Consider the following 17,672-nt stretch of genomic DNA (forward strand, 5'->3'; position numbering starts at 1 on the left):
TAAAATTAAGAATGATGTTCAATTAGTAGATTTAGTTTTTCATAAAGTGGGTTTTTTAAAAAAAAGCCCATACAGAACTAATTGATAAGTGATTCAATATAATCAAAGACTAGAACAAAATCGGACTGCAGCCAATGAAACCAAACTAAAACTCTACTGCATCTATGCTTTGAACCAACAAGTTTTATACTTATAGTTGTTCTAGTTTTAAACGTGCGTGTGGAAATTCCCCGATTAAAAAAAAAATAAAAAATAATATATATATATATATATATATATATATATATATATATATATATATATATATATATATATATATATATATATATATATATATATATATATATATATAGTGTGTGTGTGTGTATGTGTAAAAACAGTTGGTCATATAATGCGTTGTTCCTCTGCATATTTTCAAACAAAGTTTAACTGCTACAATTCAGGGATTGATTTAAAAACAATTCACAAGTGAGGTGACGAATCTTCTCATTAGCTTAGTGTGAAACTATTTATTTAAATGAGCGGCCGTCTACAGTCCTGTTTGACAGGGCCCGCATGTAAGGCTGTTAATTTATGGATGACTAACCCAGGGCTCCCGGGAAACTCACCGGCCCATAATGCCGTGGTGTCGTCTGGTCACCTATGTGGGTCAGCGTCGAGTCTAGACAGGCCGCGTGAGATAGTTGTGGCGGGGCACGTGGTTTGGACGAGCCAATCGGAAGACGATGAGTAAGAATTGTGGGAGAATTACTCCAACGGAAAGCAGTCGTGTTCCTCACAAGATGCGTAGAGTTTACCGCGAAAATATCACGTGACTTGTAGATCGTATAAAAACAACATTCATTTTCGCAATTTGTGTGATTTATTTTACTATAAAGTGCGACGTAAAACCTATTTTGTATACAGATCTATTTTAACATTATATATCTTAAAAAATAGAACTTCAGTAAAATATCTAGTGTCTATATTATTTGAAGCCATGTCGGACAAACAAAACTATACGATTCGACTCTATAAATTCCTACACAAACTCTTGAAGAGTCTGACCGAAAACCTCTCGATCGTGTTTGCTCCCTTGCAAGATTTCTGTTCACAATGCTCATCCAGAATTCCGTCCCTTGTTCTCAGATGCCAGAGGAGGTTGTCTACCCTGCTCCACACCCACGTGGTGATGATTGTCGTCTGCACCTTGGCTGCACTCGACGCCGTCTGCGTTATCGGTCAGCTCATCTGCGATATCCTCATCATGAAAGGTGAGTCTGTGTGACGTCAGTCTTGATAGTGTGACGTTAAACCGTAAACTGTGTGACGTCAGTCTTGATAGTGTGACATTAAACCGTAAACTGTGTCACGTCACATATTGTTACTACTATTGACATTAAACTGTTGAATTTGTAATTCAAAATTGACCTAGTATGACCTAAAAAAACAGCCAAAACAGAGATGACGTCACTAATTTGTATTCGACTGAGGTCATATGAAGTCATCTAAAAGTTGTTTATGGTGCATGGAAGGACATAAAAATTCATATGACTGTGCCATTTGCTATAACTTATCATTTAAGTGACGTAAAAAGTCGCTACCGTTGCCGTGTTAAATGTTACTTTTGTAACGTTACCTAACGTTACACGCCTGTATCCACCAGAAAAATTAACCTACTATGAAGACCTGGACGACAAAATGACCGCAGTACTGATGGAGTTCCTGCCGTGTCTGAACAACTCCTTACACCCCAAGTGGAACCTCGACGCCATCAACGACGTGTTGCTAGGCAACGACGTGCACTTCCAGTCCGATAAACTGTCGCCGCACAACTGCACGTCTGTCAGGTACAGTCAAAATCTCTATAGCCGAATAAAACAATTGCCCGATGCCTAAGTATAGTAACAGCTGTATAGAGCTTAAGTTAATGATGTTGCTCTAGTGAGCTAAGGGTTTGTAGGATGTCATTCACGAGGATTTGTCGAAGCTTTTCTCTTGTATAGAGGGAAAAAAATCAACTTTAAACAGCAATAAAAATGATGATCATATTCATCAGGCATATAACATGCTAAATAAAAGGGATGACATTGAAATCCATGTTAAATACGGACAGTCGTTGAAAGTTAAATAAATGGATATATTCAGTGTTTTAAGCTAAGCATATGGTCCTTTATAAATAAGTTGTTAATAGTTAAATAGGGGGCGTGAGAGGTGGGAATAAATCTTGTAAATGAACAGTGAGGTACCATTATTAAATAAGGGGAGGTAAAATGTGTCTCATAACGGGAAGTGGTGTTGTGCTTATTAAACAAGGGAGTTAATCCTTGTTGCAGCTCGATGTTTACAATTCCTGTGTCAGCAAGTGGCCACAGATCCAAGAGGGCCATAGAGCCGAAGGTGCCTGGCCATGAGGTGGACCACGGCATGCTCTACACGATGACCCACATCTTCCACCTGGGCAGTCTGGCCATCTTGTCGGCACTGCTACTTGAGGTAATTATTGACATAGGCTTTTTTTTTTTTTTTTTTTTTTGCTCCACGTTACTTTAGTCATAGGCTTATTTCTTGCTTCAGGTTAATATGGTCATAGGTTTTTTTCCTACTTGAGATAACTATTGTTGTAAGTTTATTTATTGCTTGTGGTAGCTAGACTACTAACCTGAAAGTCCCGAGTTCGAATCCGGGTTCATGTCAGTAGAGCGTCTCTAATTATAGAAAATAAACAGATGGACTCTACTTCATCTGCCCCATGTGTCTTTGGCAAGACGGGGAAAAGGTGAACTATTGTCATAAAGTTTGTTTTGCTTAAACAGCTTGTAAAAAAATATTTTTAGCTTGTAGTAACTAATATTATAGGTTATTTTTATTTTCGGACTTGTATGATATAACCAATGTTCTAGTTTCTTTAATAGAAGTAAATGTGTACCAAATCGGTCTTTATTAAAGCATTCTGATTGCTCATAAGTACATTTTAAATCAAACGTCATGTTGCATGATTCTAATAAGAGTTGTTTGTACAACGTATTTTCCTATTTCAGACTTTCCTCAAAGTTTTCGCTATGGGCAAGAAGCTGAAGCACCACAAACTTGAGGTACGGTCAGATAAAATATTTCTTCAAGATTTCGAAATTTACCTGATACATCTTAATTATAATTATTCCTACCTGTGCCCACAAGTTAGAAAATGTTCTGCAGTTTACCCCTAATTGATCACGTAATGTAACCACTTTTTAATTAAACTTCCGCCCACGTCACTAATTCCACCCACACCTCACTCTATCCCTGCAGGTATTCGACGCCATTGTTGTCACCGTTTCCTGGTGTCTGGATGTTGGTTTCTGGGAAGGTATTTGGGCACATCCGGGTACTGAAGCAGCGACCATCTTGATTATTCTGTTGCCATGGAGAGTTGTCAGGATAGTCAACAGTAAGTGACAACACATAAACTTTTTGGGTTATTAAATTCACATAACTGGGTAGGCAAAATAGGTCTGTTTTCTATAGTAGCAAACAAAGTATATGTGGGATACCATGGTCAAATAGTAGGGGAAATTAATGCCAAGCCAAATTATAGTGTCATTTAATTACAACATTTTTCGATTTCTCATGATTTTAATTTTAATGAAAATTATTTTTAAAAATGAGCTATTAGATGTAGAAATTGTTTCAGTCATTCCTAAATGCTGTAGTACGTCACCTTCAATGCGTAATCTAAAATTAGACTAATTATTTCATTATAATTCTGTTGTCCAGGTTTTGTGTTGGTCATCCAGGAGAAGGACCACGTGGAGCTGAAGATCGTCAAACAAAGGCTGCGTCAGTCCATCAAGAAAAACAAGGAGTCCCTCGAGAAAACGGTGTCCTATAAGGTAAGCAAGCTGGGTGGGGTGTGGTGAGGGAGGGGGGAAGAAACAAGGAGTCACTCGAGAAAACCGTGTCCTATAAGGTAAGCAAGCTGGGAGGGGATTTGGGTGGGGGGGGGGAAGCAAGGGTTTTACTCGAGAAAACGGTGTCCTGTAAGGTAAGCAAACTGGGTGGGGGTTGGGGGGGGGGGGAAAGAAACAAGGAGTCACTCGAGAAAACGGTGTCCTATAAGGTAAGCAAACTGGGTGGGGTGTGGTGAGGGAGGGGGGGGGGGGAACAAGGAGTCACTCGAGAAAACCGTGTCGTGTAAGGTACGTCAGCTGGGTGGGGGTTGGGGGGAGGCGGGTGGAAAACAAGGAGTCACTCGAGAAAACCGTGTCGTGTAAGGTACGTCAGCTGGGTGGAGGTTGGGGGGAGGCGGGTGGAAAACAAGGAGTCACTCCAGAAAACCCTGTCGTGTAAGGTACGTCAGCTTGGAGGGGGAGGTAGACCGGCTTTTAGTGAGCTGTGACTGCTCAGTGCCCACCTTAGGTCACCTGAGGAATCTTCAGTGCCGGCTTTAAGTAAGCTTGGAGCTATTCAGTGCCGGCTTGAGTTGAGTTGGGATGTATTTAGTGCCGGCTTGACATCAACTGGAGGGGTAGTCTTTAGATACCAAGTGCCGGCATTACGTGAACTGGAAGGTACTCAGTGCCGGTTTTTTGAGATTCCAGAGTTGCCGATGGTCAAGGGCACGGTAAAAAAAAAAAAAACCTTCACCGACAATTAAAAGTGTGTGTGTGTGTGGGGGGGGGGGGGGGGGGTTGTCCCCGATCATTGCCGCTGTAAAGTCTCTGGCCGGCAAGTTACAAAAATAGTTTTCAGACAAGGCCACAGAGTGGAGACAAGGCCACAGAGTGGAGTATTGTTGTCCGTTTTGATGGATTAGGGTTCTGACAGCTAGTCAAAAACAAAACCGCTACACGCAATGCAATGATGTGTTGACGTAGATTAACAGCTCTAAACCCTACCTAGCTCATTGTAGCATATTTTATTTAACCCTCTATATTATGTAATGAGAGAGAGAGAGAGAGAGAGAGAGAGAGAAAGTGAATGACTTTGTAAAAATAGAAAACAATTAAAAAATGTGATGGTTGGAGCATCTCACCAGTTTTTAAATAAGAATGTCTAATAAAAAGACACCAAATAAGTTTTATTTTGAAATATTATTTTTAAAAATATTATTTAAAATTCGAAGACAAAACTATGCATATTGCTACAAACAAAAGATGCTTGCAGTAAAATTGTTACTAACAAAAGATATTTACAGTAACATTATTACTAACAAACTCGTGTTACTTTCAGCACGAGGTGAAGGCTCTGGCTGGGCTGTGTAGAAAGATGGGCGCATCAGAGTCGGACATTGCGGCTTGTTCACCAACAGGTGAGGCTAACTCCTTAGGAAAATTATTTCCCTTTATTTGGATAATTCTAGTTCACAAGAAAATTACTTCCCTTTATTTTCATAATTCTAGTTCACAAGAAAATTACTTCCCTTTATTTGGATAATTCTAGTTCACAAGAAAACAATTCCCTTTGAAAATGATATCTCTAGGTCACTTATATATAGCCTTATATATGTAAGTTTGGCGGGGGGGGGGGTGGGATTAGGTCCCTTGGGTTAGTTTGCTCATTTTAATTCATCTTGAAAATACATTCCTTAAATTGAATATATCTAATGTTAGCAATTCAATGTGTATAACTAAAATTAGACAGGCAGCTATTCTGTAAATAAAATAATTCCATAGTTCACTCAGAAATTTAAGTATCTCTGTGTATAAATGTGCTTAATACAAGGTTAAATCAATCTCAGATAAAGCACTGATTAAGCAAGTTTCTCTTAATAGCGTCATTGAATGCAAAGAAATTAGTCATTCCACAAGGTGTACATTTAACATTAAATATAAACCACACCATTCCAATTTGAAACCATTTTTACCGATAGGTTATACATATAATAACTAAAACATTATGTAAATGTATAGCGCGGCTGTATCAAGTTTCGTCACGCTATGCTTTTAATGCTAATTTTTACTCTGGATTTTTAAACGTCCCTTTTTTAACTAAGCCGGTACACAGGGGAAGTAATCTATTATATTCGATGGATGGGGCTAGAGAGAAAATTTCAATAACTATGAAACATGGGACGTAACCACGTCTCGGCAATATTACTACTACGCAGTTACCTTATCAATGTTCTCTCTTTTCCTGGTCGTGAGGGGCTATAAATTAATGAGCTGCGCAGTTGTATGCATAAATTAGCATATATAAGTTGAACAGGTCTATAGAAAAAATTCAAACGTGAACTGTACATAGTGCATAATGTGGGAAGGTCTCCTAAATTACATGTTTTTTCAACATTACAAAATTGTCTATGGCTGCCCAAGAATACTCTACGCTATCGATGATTTGTGCATGAATATTTTATAAATGAAAACATACAGTTGATGTTAAAAAATATTTTAAAAAAAACGTCTTTTCTTTAAAAATAAAATGAAAAAAATAAAAGACTGAAAAACAGGTCATTTATCTAAAGGGACACTACTAAATAAAATAAAAGAATGCTGGCTTTGGCAGAGTAGTTCATCCGTGTTAAAGCTTTTTTAAAAATATAATAGTTTTACATGGGCTAAATACACATACATTTACATACACACGTGTATATGGGGTCATCCATTTATGACTTCCACAAATTTAATTTTTTGGATTTTGGACACCCCCCCCCCCCGTCCTCAAAAATCAACTTATTTACCTTATATAAGTCCATACGCGTCCGCAAAAGTCAATTTTTTTCGGACCCCCTACCCCCGCGTGTGGACGTCATAAATGGATGACCCCTATATATATAAAAGATAAATACTATACATAAATTAATATATACAAATATACATAGAGGCAAGGATTCACCATAGGTAAAAATTGAAATTAAAAAAAAAAAAACCCATAATACATTACTAATCAACGATATTAACAACAAGTGATATTTTTGTTTTACGCCCAGATAAATATTTAACAAATTGCACAAGCCATACGATTTTAACATACGCTCTGATTTTAAAACAAAAGAGGAAAAATGCTTGCATATCGACATTTCAAAAATTATTTCTTAAAAATCAAAATTCCGACTCTATGAGCGCCAAATATCTGTTCCATGTGCCTAAGTATAGTGCTAGGACCCTGAGTCTATAGCTTGATTAATGCGTTACTGTCTATACAGTAGCCTCCTTAACCCTCTAAACGCTGACGTCGAATAGAGTTATATTGCAGCAGACGATTGGACGATTTCCGGTTATCGTAAAAATAAATTCGGTCGGACGCCGCTCAGGTACTGAGTGACATTTTGTCAGGTGACCATTAATCAAAACAGCCCAATTTCTCGTGGATATTTTGTCAATGCTTTTAAACTAGTGTATAGTAAGGAAGTATAAAATGGGGGGAGGGGGGGTGGGGATAACGTTCGGGCGCGGCGATACATGTCTATAAAAAGTTAACCACTCTTCTAGTACACCATTCCACTAGTCTGCCCCTATACCTTTTCTTCATTCTTACAAAATATTATTTAAACATAATGTCAGTATACCATTTAAATATTCTGCCCTTTGTACCAATCCACCGCTCTGCCCTAATGTCACTTAACACTGTGCCATAAAATTTTCAAACAAAAATTCTGCATTCCTCTTTAAATTATTTCACAACATGAACTCACCTGTAAGGTGACTCACACACCTTTTTGTTCTCTCCCTGATTCCTCCAGGTAAAGCAGCACGCCGTGGCAGCCTTCACTCCGTTCTGGAACGGGCCGCGTCCCTGACCCTGATCTCCACCATGTCCAGCATGGGCAGTGTGCCCAGCCTATTCGACATGGGGGACATTGACTCAGACGAGGAAAACGACAAGTAATTTTTTTTTTTTATTTCACACACAAGCTTGATAGGCATGGTAGAATGTGTGGAGCACATCTGTAAAGCTATCGTGTACCCACACAGGTCAGGGTAAGATTAACTCGGATTAACTCCTACCCAACAAGGACTTACAAATAAAAAAATTAAAGATTTCATCCAGTCTGAAGTGGTCTCGCCGTGTTTTAAATATTTTAATTTAAAAAAAAAAGTTACTTAAAGTAAGCTATTTGTTAAAATGTCCTTCTACACATCAACACAAATATTAAAATATCATGTCTGTGGCGTACTCAATACCTTTACACAAGAGTGTAAACGTACACACGAGTACATGATTATTTGATATTGTGGCATACGGTACTTTTTAAAACGTTTTTCTGACGAATTCGAGACTATTATTTTGACAAAATCGCTAGCTTAACCATGTTTCTAGTTATAACTTTCTCTTAGCTCTTACCCTAATTATCACCCTATATTTGAATCTAACCTTGACACTAAGCTAACCATACTCCTGAACGTGTAAAAAAAACAATCAATATATGCATGCACCTACATGTCCTGATGATGCCTATAAAAAACATGAAATGAGTTGACCAGAGTACGAAACTATAACATTTGTATTTCGTCTATCTAGTAGTGGCCACGAGAACCTGGGTAGGAAGGCGAGTCACAACACGACGCTAGACTCCACTAGCGATGTCTTCTCGCTGGAGAACGAAGACGGTAACGGCATCGATGTAAGGCTTTGCTAAGTGTATCACATCATTAGATTTAAAAAATAACTTTCGCCTGTAACAAATAATAATTTTAGCTGAATTCACATGAAATGGGTTTTCTCATTCCATTTCCATATTAAAACCTAAAGAATAGATTAAACAATACACAGTGTAAATAGTTGTTTTTTTAAATGCCTATGTCAAGATTCCGATGAACAGACAGGTTTTATAGTTAACTGTTATAAAGTTCTAGGCAAAAATACAAGGCAACTGTTGATGTCTCCAGACGTATGGGTTTATTTAACACAATATTAAATGGCTGAAGCTAGGCTAGGGATCAGAGGCGTAACGACCCCTCCCGGCGCCCGGGGACAAACTTTCAATTTGGCTCCACCCCCCCCCCCCCCACCCCCTCAAAACTGCAGCTAAAATGAGCTTTTTTAATTCACTATTAGCTAGATATGGAAAAGTAACAACTAGTTATACTTTATTATAAAACATTTCAATGTATTGTGTTGTTTTTTTCACCATCAGAACCGTGGCTTTGACAGGAGGAGCAGCTCAGTGTCCAGCAAGGAATCTGAGGTCATTCTGGGCGTCCAGCCACACATGAGGACAGACGCCGTTCGTAAGGACAGCAGTGACAGTCTCCCGCCCAGTTTCCTGGCCGCGGCCACACGTAAAGTAAGTCATAGTGCCACACTTGAGTCATAGTGCCACACCTGAGTCTTAGTTCCACACTTGAGTCATAGTGCCACACCTGAGTCTTAGAGCCACACTTGAGTCATAGTGCCACACCTGAATCTTAGTGCCACACTTGAATCTTAGTGCCACACCTGAATCTTAGTGCCACACCTGAATCTTAGTGCCACACTTGAATCTTAGTGCCACACCTGAATCTTAGTGCCACACCTGAATCTTAGTGCCACACTTGAGTCATAGTGCCACACTTGAATGTTAGTGCCACACCTGAATGTTAGTGCCACACCTGAGTCTTAGTGCCACACTTGAGTCATAATGCCACACCTGAGTCTTAGAGCCACACTTGAGTCATAATGCCACACCTGAATCTTAGTGCCACACTTGAATCTTAGTGCCACACCTGAATCTTAGTGCCACACTTGAATCTTAGTGCCACACTTGAATCTTAGTGCCACACTTGAATCTTAGTGATACACCTGAATGTTAGTGCCACACCTGAATCTTAGTGCCACACCTGAATGTTAGTGCCACACCTGAATCTTAGTGCCATACCTGAGCCATAGTGCCACACCTGAATGTTAGTGCCACACCTGAATGTTAGTGCCACACCTGAATGTTAGTGCCACACCTGAATCATAGTGCCACACCTGAATCTTAGTGACACACCTGAATGTTAGTGCCACACCTGAATCTTAGTGCCACACCTGAATCTTAGTGCCACACCTCAATCTTAGTGCCATACCTGAGCCATAGTGCCACACCTGAATCTTAGTGCCCAACTTGAGTCATAGAGCCACACCTGAATCTTAGTGCCATACCTACGTCTTGGAGCTACACATAAAGTAGAACCTGAGCCACACGTAAAATACATCATATATTCTATACAACGTATCTTCAGACAGTAGACCCTATGTTATATAACATATTTGGAAATACCTCTAGAATCCATCCCATCTTAACTACCCCAACCCACCTACCACACACACTTACACACACACATACACACACAACTGACACATCCAATATATCTACAAAGCAAAAGACTGAACATATTGTATCATGTGAACCACGAATTATGTTATCCTTTAACATTAATGGTGTTCTTGTTTGTTTCAATAGGGCAGTATCACTCGTCTCTAGAGACCAGTCCTCTAGTGAATGACGCTCTGACGGAAGAATTAAACTGATGTAAACACGTAAAACCTCAATGAAACAACGAAGCTCTATAAAATGAAGACAAAGTCTACTACAAAGCAAACATTGAAAGCCACTATAAACGAAGAAAGTTGGATCGAATGAACATCAACGAGTGAATATTAAGCCTTTACATAATGTCTTTCACATAATATTTCGATTTGACTGTAACATTCCCTGGCAACTAACTCAAATAACTCTTTAAAATGATGTTTCTAATTTAACTTTGGAAATTTCAAATATGAAAAAAAAAGATAAACATTAGTTAAAAGTACACAACGATTTTCGTTTTAAACTAGTAAAAGTAAATTCTACATTTTTTTAAAATTTAACTCTAGCAACGGTTCATCAAATACAAAGTGTTTTACAATACTTTTGAAAATATTTTTTTGAATGCTCAATAATATTTTAGACGTTACAATTTACATTGAAGAATCACATTTTTAATCCGAATTGTAACGGAATTATTACCCACGTATGATGTACCATGTATTGTTATAATGTTGCGGTATTCTGTATATTCCCCGTATGGACCTAACTAAAAAAATACCATGTCAAAGCCAGTTTATATGTTAAATAAATAAACATTGTGCTTTGTAAAAAGATGAATAGATCAGTTTACCGGAGACCTGTACTCTATTTAAAACATGTAATGGTGGCATTAAATCCCTGCTTAAAGTAATACAATATACAATTTAAACGGGTGTTTTCATCGCGAATATAACTTTACTGATTATTGTGTGGGAGAAATGTAGTGTGTAAAGAGGATGAATCTTATAAATATAAGTTGTATAATTATTTTATCGATTATTTTTTTTTTAAAGAAAACGTTTTTGTATATGCTAAATATTAATTAATTTTTTAAAATGTTTTATGTATATAACCATTTTATAGGTATAAAAAGTTGTATTTTTTTAATGAGTGTAAATATTGTCATTTGTTGGGTGATAAGACAGATTAAATAGAGTCTGGATTGTGCGGTGTCAGTGAACGAAAAACTGACTTAACTCTTTAGAGTTATTGGGTGTGTCTAGAAAGGCATGTTTTTATTTAAGGGAACTGAAGTCGCTTCTTTAGACATAATAAATATGAGGGTAAAATCGTCATCCCTCGCACAGCCCTTGATGTATCCACACTCAGTAGACTAATTAACATTCTTATTTGTTTCTTTATGAAACAAGATTACCTGTATATGTATTTATTGTTAAATATTGAATTGTATTGTAAATATATTGTGAATTATGTATTATAGCGCCGAAATGTGTACATGTATGCCATTGTTTACCAATGATGTATTTTTTATATGATTGTTGAAGACATTCTATTTTGCAAAGAAAAAATAAAAGTAAAAATAAATATATGCCCTTTTCAAAAATTTTGTGTGATTAACACTAGATTCCACTATGATCACTCAGATAAAGGTATATATTTAACGATCAAAAGTTAATCTTTTTTGTTTTAAATTGCTGTTACTGTTAAGTTAAAAAACATAGAATATACACGAGTTTTCAAAATGGCGGTTGGTGCCGAAAATGTATATTCTAAGCATGGTAGCCTTTCTTGAAGGTGAACGGGTCTGCGCACGCATCATTACCAATAGTGTGTATTTTGTAAACAGATATTTTAAACTTATACAAGCCATCTTCAAATATCTAGATAACAGTCACCAGAAAAGCACATTTGATTTAATAGATTTTAATTGAACTCTTAATATACACATTGACCGATAGACATCTACTTCACTAAATGGATATCGTAGATGTTATTGATTTTGTCACGAAATATAATTTTTTAAAACCAAATTTAATACAGTGTTATTAAGCGTTAGATTACCTGACTTTAACGTGTTTTTTTTTAAAGAGTAAATATCTTTAGCTTAATCTACATGTCGTTGGGATGGAAACTTACCCTGTCATCAATACTTCTATCAAATTGAAGATATTTACAATAGCCACCAACCACTAGGATAAAACTTACCCCGTCAATAAAATGTATCAAACGTGTAGACATCTACAACAATCGCTACCAAATACAAGGATAAACTTACCCAGCTAAACTTATCGAATTTGTAGATCTACAACTTACGCTACCAACCACTAGGATAAAACTTACCCTGTCACTAAAACGTGTATCACACCCACAACAATGGGTTACATAACAAAAGCCTTCGAGGACTAAAAGGGACTTTACCACGTTGTGCAAACATGTTCTGATGAATGTAAATATCAGCAACTCTCTTGATAAAACATTTCACCGCTTTTTTGTGATGGACGGATGAAAAGAAATATTGAAGGAAAATTTATTTAGGGCAACCTTGAAAGTATGTAGTTCATTAAAGTCGTGTCTTTGTTAAGCGTTTTGAAAACTACAATATGGTTTGTGTGGCTGATCATAAAACGTGTGATTTTGTGTGGTTGTGTGGTGGGGAAGTGGTGTGGTTTAGTGATTATGATATGGTGGAGGTGTGTTGATGCAGCTTTAAAGCGGTATGATGGTGTGGTCTGGTGCTGGTGGTGTGGTATGAAGACATTAAAGGTGTCATTGTAAATCTATGTGTTTGCGTTTGATCTTTTATTAAGAATCCAGTGTTTCGTTAAGGCATCTCCTCGTTATCCCACCACCACTCCAGAAAATATATTCCTCCGCCCCCTCCCCCCTTCTCCAGAAAGTTTCAAGTGCCAGCTCCGGATAAAAAAGTCTGAAAGAAACACTGAGAGAAACTGAGGTGATTTAGTACTGTAGTGGACTGTGGTTACGACTTTTAGTAGTTTACTAATTTGGTGGCGTAGTGTGATAAGGTAGTGATGTGGTAGTGTGGGGTATTGTGGTATGACATTGTGGTAGTGTTTTAGTGTGGTAGTGTTGTGATATTAAAGTGGTGCGGTGTGTTAGGAATATGGTGTGGTGGTGATGTAATCTACTAATAGTGATATGGGTTAGCTTTTGCTATGAATAAAAATTTGTTTAGCCTTGGATCTATCCCCAGATTTTTATTGTATTTAGCTTACGTTGTAAAATTCATGTTATTATAACAAACAGATGTTAAACAAAAAATGTTTTCCGTTAATCGAGAAAAATATCAGCGTTACCTGAACACAAAAGACGAGTTTTCCAGTGTTTTTTATCCGTCACGTCCCGACAGATGTTGTCGTTAAACAAAGGTGAGCACTTCCTATATAAGGCGATACGGATCTCGTGAGGAAGATGCAAACCCTGCTCAACCATGACGTGAGTATAAGTCTTTAGCGAGTCCTAGTCATAATAAAATTGGTTTATGAATCTTTAAGTGATTTTGTCTTTTGGTCTATTACTAATTTATTCACTATAGACATAACACACTATCATAAACTTTTTTTTACCGTTCATGCCCAACACACATTGAGGCGAGATGAAGTAGAGTGTTTTTATTTCAAGGACCTCTGCATACTGGGGAAAAGTCTGGTCAGTGCTATGCCCAGCCGAATTTATTACCCCAACTTAAGTCAGGTACCCAGCAGAGCTGGATTGACTCTGGCACGTTCTACAGACTCGAGACCTCATCCGAACTCGAGACTTTCGCGATAGCATGTCGACAGCTTTACTACTCGAACACGCTCTGGAAAGTTTGATATTCAAAAGTCAATACATGGTACATTATTTACTTTAAACTCAAAAGTACTTGAACAACTTGTATAGTAAAGTAAAAAGGAAACTGGTAATGACTTTGCTTTCCTTTTTAAAACATCTGTTATAAAAACATGTTTTGCGACCACTTAGAAAATAGCTGAGATAAAAAAAAATACTGTAAATATAATACCTACATATTATTGCTTATATAAAATGATTGCCTACATATCTTTTGTCTTTAAAAAATAATTGCCAACATTCTATATAATCCAATACGTTTTTGTCTCTAGGCCGTTAGTGTTGCTCACCCTGACCCTGACTGCCATGCTCGTCAAGGACACAGATGGCCAGGACCCGTGTTACAACGCTCAGCTGGGTCTGTCCTCACGCTTCTGTCAGTACTGCGGCTACGGCGCCCTGGACTGTGAGTATCAAATATTTTGTCAGCTCATAAAATGGAAAAAATCGATTCATATTTGATACTCGTAAGATATTACACATTTTTGAGTACTGAACACATTGCATATAGTTTTTTTAGAAACAAACAAAAAGAAGTTAGTAATATTTAGTAACGAAACAAAAGGTTACAACACTGTCTACTAATCCCCCTAGATTTGTGTATTGACATGCTGTCTGTGTAAACAATGCCTTTTCTAAAAGCCATTCCACAAAAACGAAATTCGCCAAGAAATTTAACATAATTAGTTATTTGCTAACATGTCGGCCATTTAGGACGTCGCAAGAGCCTACCGGGCAACTCGGCCGGAAGTTCCTATTGGTAACCTATCTTTATTGTGTCAGTTAACCTGTTGTTTGAAAGTGGTCTACCGCTTTTTCTTCCCCTAGACTAATCTGTAAATCATGTCTAGCTATGTTTGTCAACGTCTTCTAAGAGTAGGGCCGATACATCGTTTATTTTATTTTTTGTAGATTTCATTTTCAACATTTCTTTGGTTTGTACACAGTTCCACGTTAGAAATGGAGTTGGGAAAGTCTGGGTCTTGTGTTTTTTTTCTGTTAGGTTTATGCCGTGGTTTCCCATGTCTTTGTGCTATACACCCTATATTTTCAAACGTGTTGTAAGCTATTTCCCTCTCTGTGTGTTGACTAGAAACATTTCTCGAGACAAATAAGGTCTACCGCGAGAAAATTTATTTAAGGCACACATAAAGTCTGGGAAAAAAAACTTTTGAATAAATTTGCGTCAATATTTCTAAGCGGCCATGTAACAAAAAGTATTTTGACAGCTTTCTGCATCAAGCGATACAACAAATGCGTGCCGACCCAGGCATACACGGGATACAACGCTGTGCCCAACTCCCCCCCACCACATGGGTAAGTCATCAGCTTTTTCTTCAGATGATTGCTTGTAAAAATTACATTCCTAATGAACTTAGACAAAATATCTCAGACAAAATATCTCAGGACAAAAGATATCACGAACAAATTATTTCATGGACAAATGATCTCATGACATAATTTATTACGAGAAAATATTATTGTCTGAGATATATGGTCCACGATGTCTATAGTGCAAGTATCCTGAGATATTTTGTCTGTGAGATGCAGTTGTTGTTACCGATGTTTCTATGTGTGCTTTTATCTGTTTTACTATGATAATATTCGTTATAAATGAGACTAATGGTTAGCGAGATACACTCCCATCCACAGATACCTGTATTCAGGATCTGCCACAGCACCACCAGCCTCATGCACCAAACTAATAGCCGTCAGCAACCTGATAGCCAACCGTGCTGGACTTACAGGCACCACCCCAGTCTATCTTCAGACCAACTTCTGGGACTTGCGTCTGCCAATGGTAAAACTAGCCTGAATTATCACACACCAAAATATGGCATGTTTGAGTTTGTAGGTAGAGCGCTCGGCTACTAACTCCAAAGTATCTAGCTTGAAACTCGAACTCACAAATGTAGGACGTCCCATGCAGAAAAAATACCTGACTCATATTAGAGAGCAGTAATGGAGACTCGGCATAATGTTGAGCACACCATCCATTCACATCAACAAGCATTATCTATAAAGCATTATCTGTACTGTATCTGTCGTTTAGATCGACATGTCCGAAAAGGGAACTTGACTTATCCATTTAAAAAATAATTCGCTCAATAATTTCAAACTGGTTTGAAAACTATTTCAGCTCATACTTCATACAACAATGTATAAATAGTAGCTAATTTGTTGTAGTTGGAAAAAAATGTGCAGATATGACTTGACTGATAGGCAACTTACTAATCTTGAAATTGTTAAACAACAACGCATGTTTATTATTGCTATCTTATTTTGTTTTAAATTCTCAGAATACAAGCAATAAATTTATCATCTTTAAAATATAGTAATGCATTTCCCCTCAGGTATACTTTAACCCAGCCCTAGTTAATTACCTGAACATAGTCCAGCCCTTGACTCACTGTTTGGCAAACGATGCGCCATTCCCCAACGGCTATTGGAACTACAGGGATCCAAGAAACGTAAAATCTGTAAGTCCTTGATCGTCACACCTGTGTTTCATTCATTGGGTTGTTTCATACATGTTTAATACACGCAGATATTTAAAATAGTGAATCAAGAATGAAGGTCCAGATTTAAAGTTATTAATATAATGGGCATAGTGCTGACCACACTATCCCTTCATATGCTGAGGTCTATGTAACAGATAAACTCGATTTCATCTATGAGATCGTAACATTGGGGTTATAAATTTATAATATACATTTTTAAACTAAGCAAATTTAAATCGAAATCAGCGACATTAGCTCGAACTTCTCGTGAGACTGTTGACATTTAAATTTGTTAAAAAGTAAAGGCGGCTGGCCACAATAATGACCACGTCATCCTTTTAAATTCCGAGGTTAAGAAACAAACTCTACTTTATCTGCCAAATTGTTCGCTAGGTAATAAAAGGACTTTTACTTAATTGGAAACGAACTTGAATCCCACCCTTATCAACACGCTCCCAAATACGCTACGGCACAACACAATTCCAACAAACTTAACATTTCTATCATCACCAGGGTTTGAGGTACGACAGCTTCTATTTCGTCGATGACAACGGCAACTACACCTGGAGCTTCCAGTGCTACTGCGATTTCTGCAACTCCTGCAACTCATGCACAAACGGCTAACTCTGAGTGCACTCGAATGACCACACGATGACCGCTGCCACGGAACATCTGAACTCTGTGGATACCGTACAATGGTCAATGGCTTTTGATTACATGAATTTGAAAACAATTAAAACGTTAAATTAAACAAACTGATGGTTGTTATTAATTTGGTTTTGCTCATGTTGAAAAGTGAGTTCGCTAGTTTGTGACTTGACTTAAACCTCTTTGTCCATTGTGGAACTTAGGGCCTCAATTATACCCTTACATTTTGTCTGGTCATCAGCTTTTCATTTTGCAGCTTCTTAATACATCGCTGCTGTCTTCACTTTTTTCAAGAAGAATACCCTCCAAGTCTGCCTTGGGCGCCCTCTCTTCCGCTTTCCCTGGGGGTTGCACTCAAGCGCCTGGCGTGTCACATAAGAGTGAGCCTTTCGCAGTTTGTGTCCCACCAAACGCTACTTCCACCTTCTTAATTACGTGTCTTAGGCTCCTGTCTTTTTACAAGCTTTTATTTAACTCACTTCCTCGTCAGTCGTCAGTCGTCA

The 17,672-nt window shown here is 37.7% G+C and overlaps 2 protein-coding genes across 4 annotated transcripts in view; both read left to right on the forward strand.

Moving 5' to 3' along the window:
- LOC131941112 (uncharacterized) overlaps positions 1-11,214 on the forward strand; it is a 42,249-nt gene extending 31,035 nt beyond the window's left edge. For all 3 annotated transcript variants that reach the window (XM_059300152.1, XM_059300321.1, XM_059300228.1), the window contains exons 2-12: positions 1,129-1,253; positions 1,646-1,829; positions 2,316-2,475; positions 3,021-3,074; positions 3,271-3,409; positions 3,736-3,851; positions 5,191-5,269; positions 7,640-7,781; positions 8,419-8,521; positions 9,035-9,184; positions 10,322-11,214. In XM_059300152.1, the coding sequence (XP_059156135.1) occupies positions 1,129-1,253; positions 1,646-1,829; positions 2,316-2,475; positions 3,021-3,074; positions 3,271-3,409; positions 3,736-3,851; positions 5,191-5,269; positions 7,640-7,781; positions 8,419-8,521; positions 9,035-9,184; positions 10,322-10,342 (1,273 nt within the window). In that variant the 3' untranslated portion in view covers positions 10,343-11,214. The remainder of the gene's footprint in view (positions 1-1,128; positions 1,254-1,645; positions 1,830-2,315; positions 2,476-3,020; positions 3,075-3,270; positions 3,410-3,735; positions 3,852-5,190; positions 5,270-7,639; positions 7,782-8,418; positions 8,522-9,034; positions 9,185-10,321) is intronic.
- A 2,367-nt stretch (positions 11,215-13,581) lies between these two features.
- LOC131941332 (uncharacterized) lies at positions 13,582-17,261 on the forward strand. Its single transcript, XM_059300583.1, has 6 exons — positions 13,582-13,624; positions 14,293-14,426; positions 15,250-15,337; positions 15,674-15,821; positions 16,375-16,500; positions 17,035-17,261. The coding sequence occupies exons 1-6, from the start codon at positions 13,620-13,622 to the stop codon at positions 17,143-17,145; spliced, it is 612 nt and encodes a 203-aa protein (XP_059156566.1). The 5' UTR covers positions 13,582-13,619; the 3' UTR covers positions 17,146-17,261.
- Positions 17,262-17,672: the final 411 nt, after the last annotated feature.

This window comes from Physella acuta, unplaced genomic scaffold, assembly GCF_028476545.2.
Source record: "Physella acuta isolate Inbredline_101_S28 unplaced genomic scaffold, ASM2847654v3 ptg000006l, whole genome shotgun sequence".
Lineage (NCBI taxonomy): Eukaryota > Metazoa > Mollusca > Gastropoda > Physidae > Physella > Physella acuta.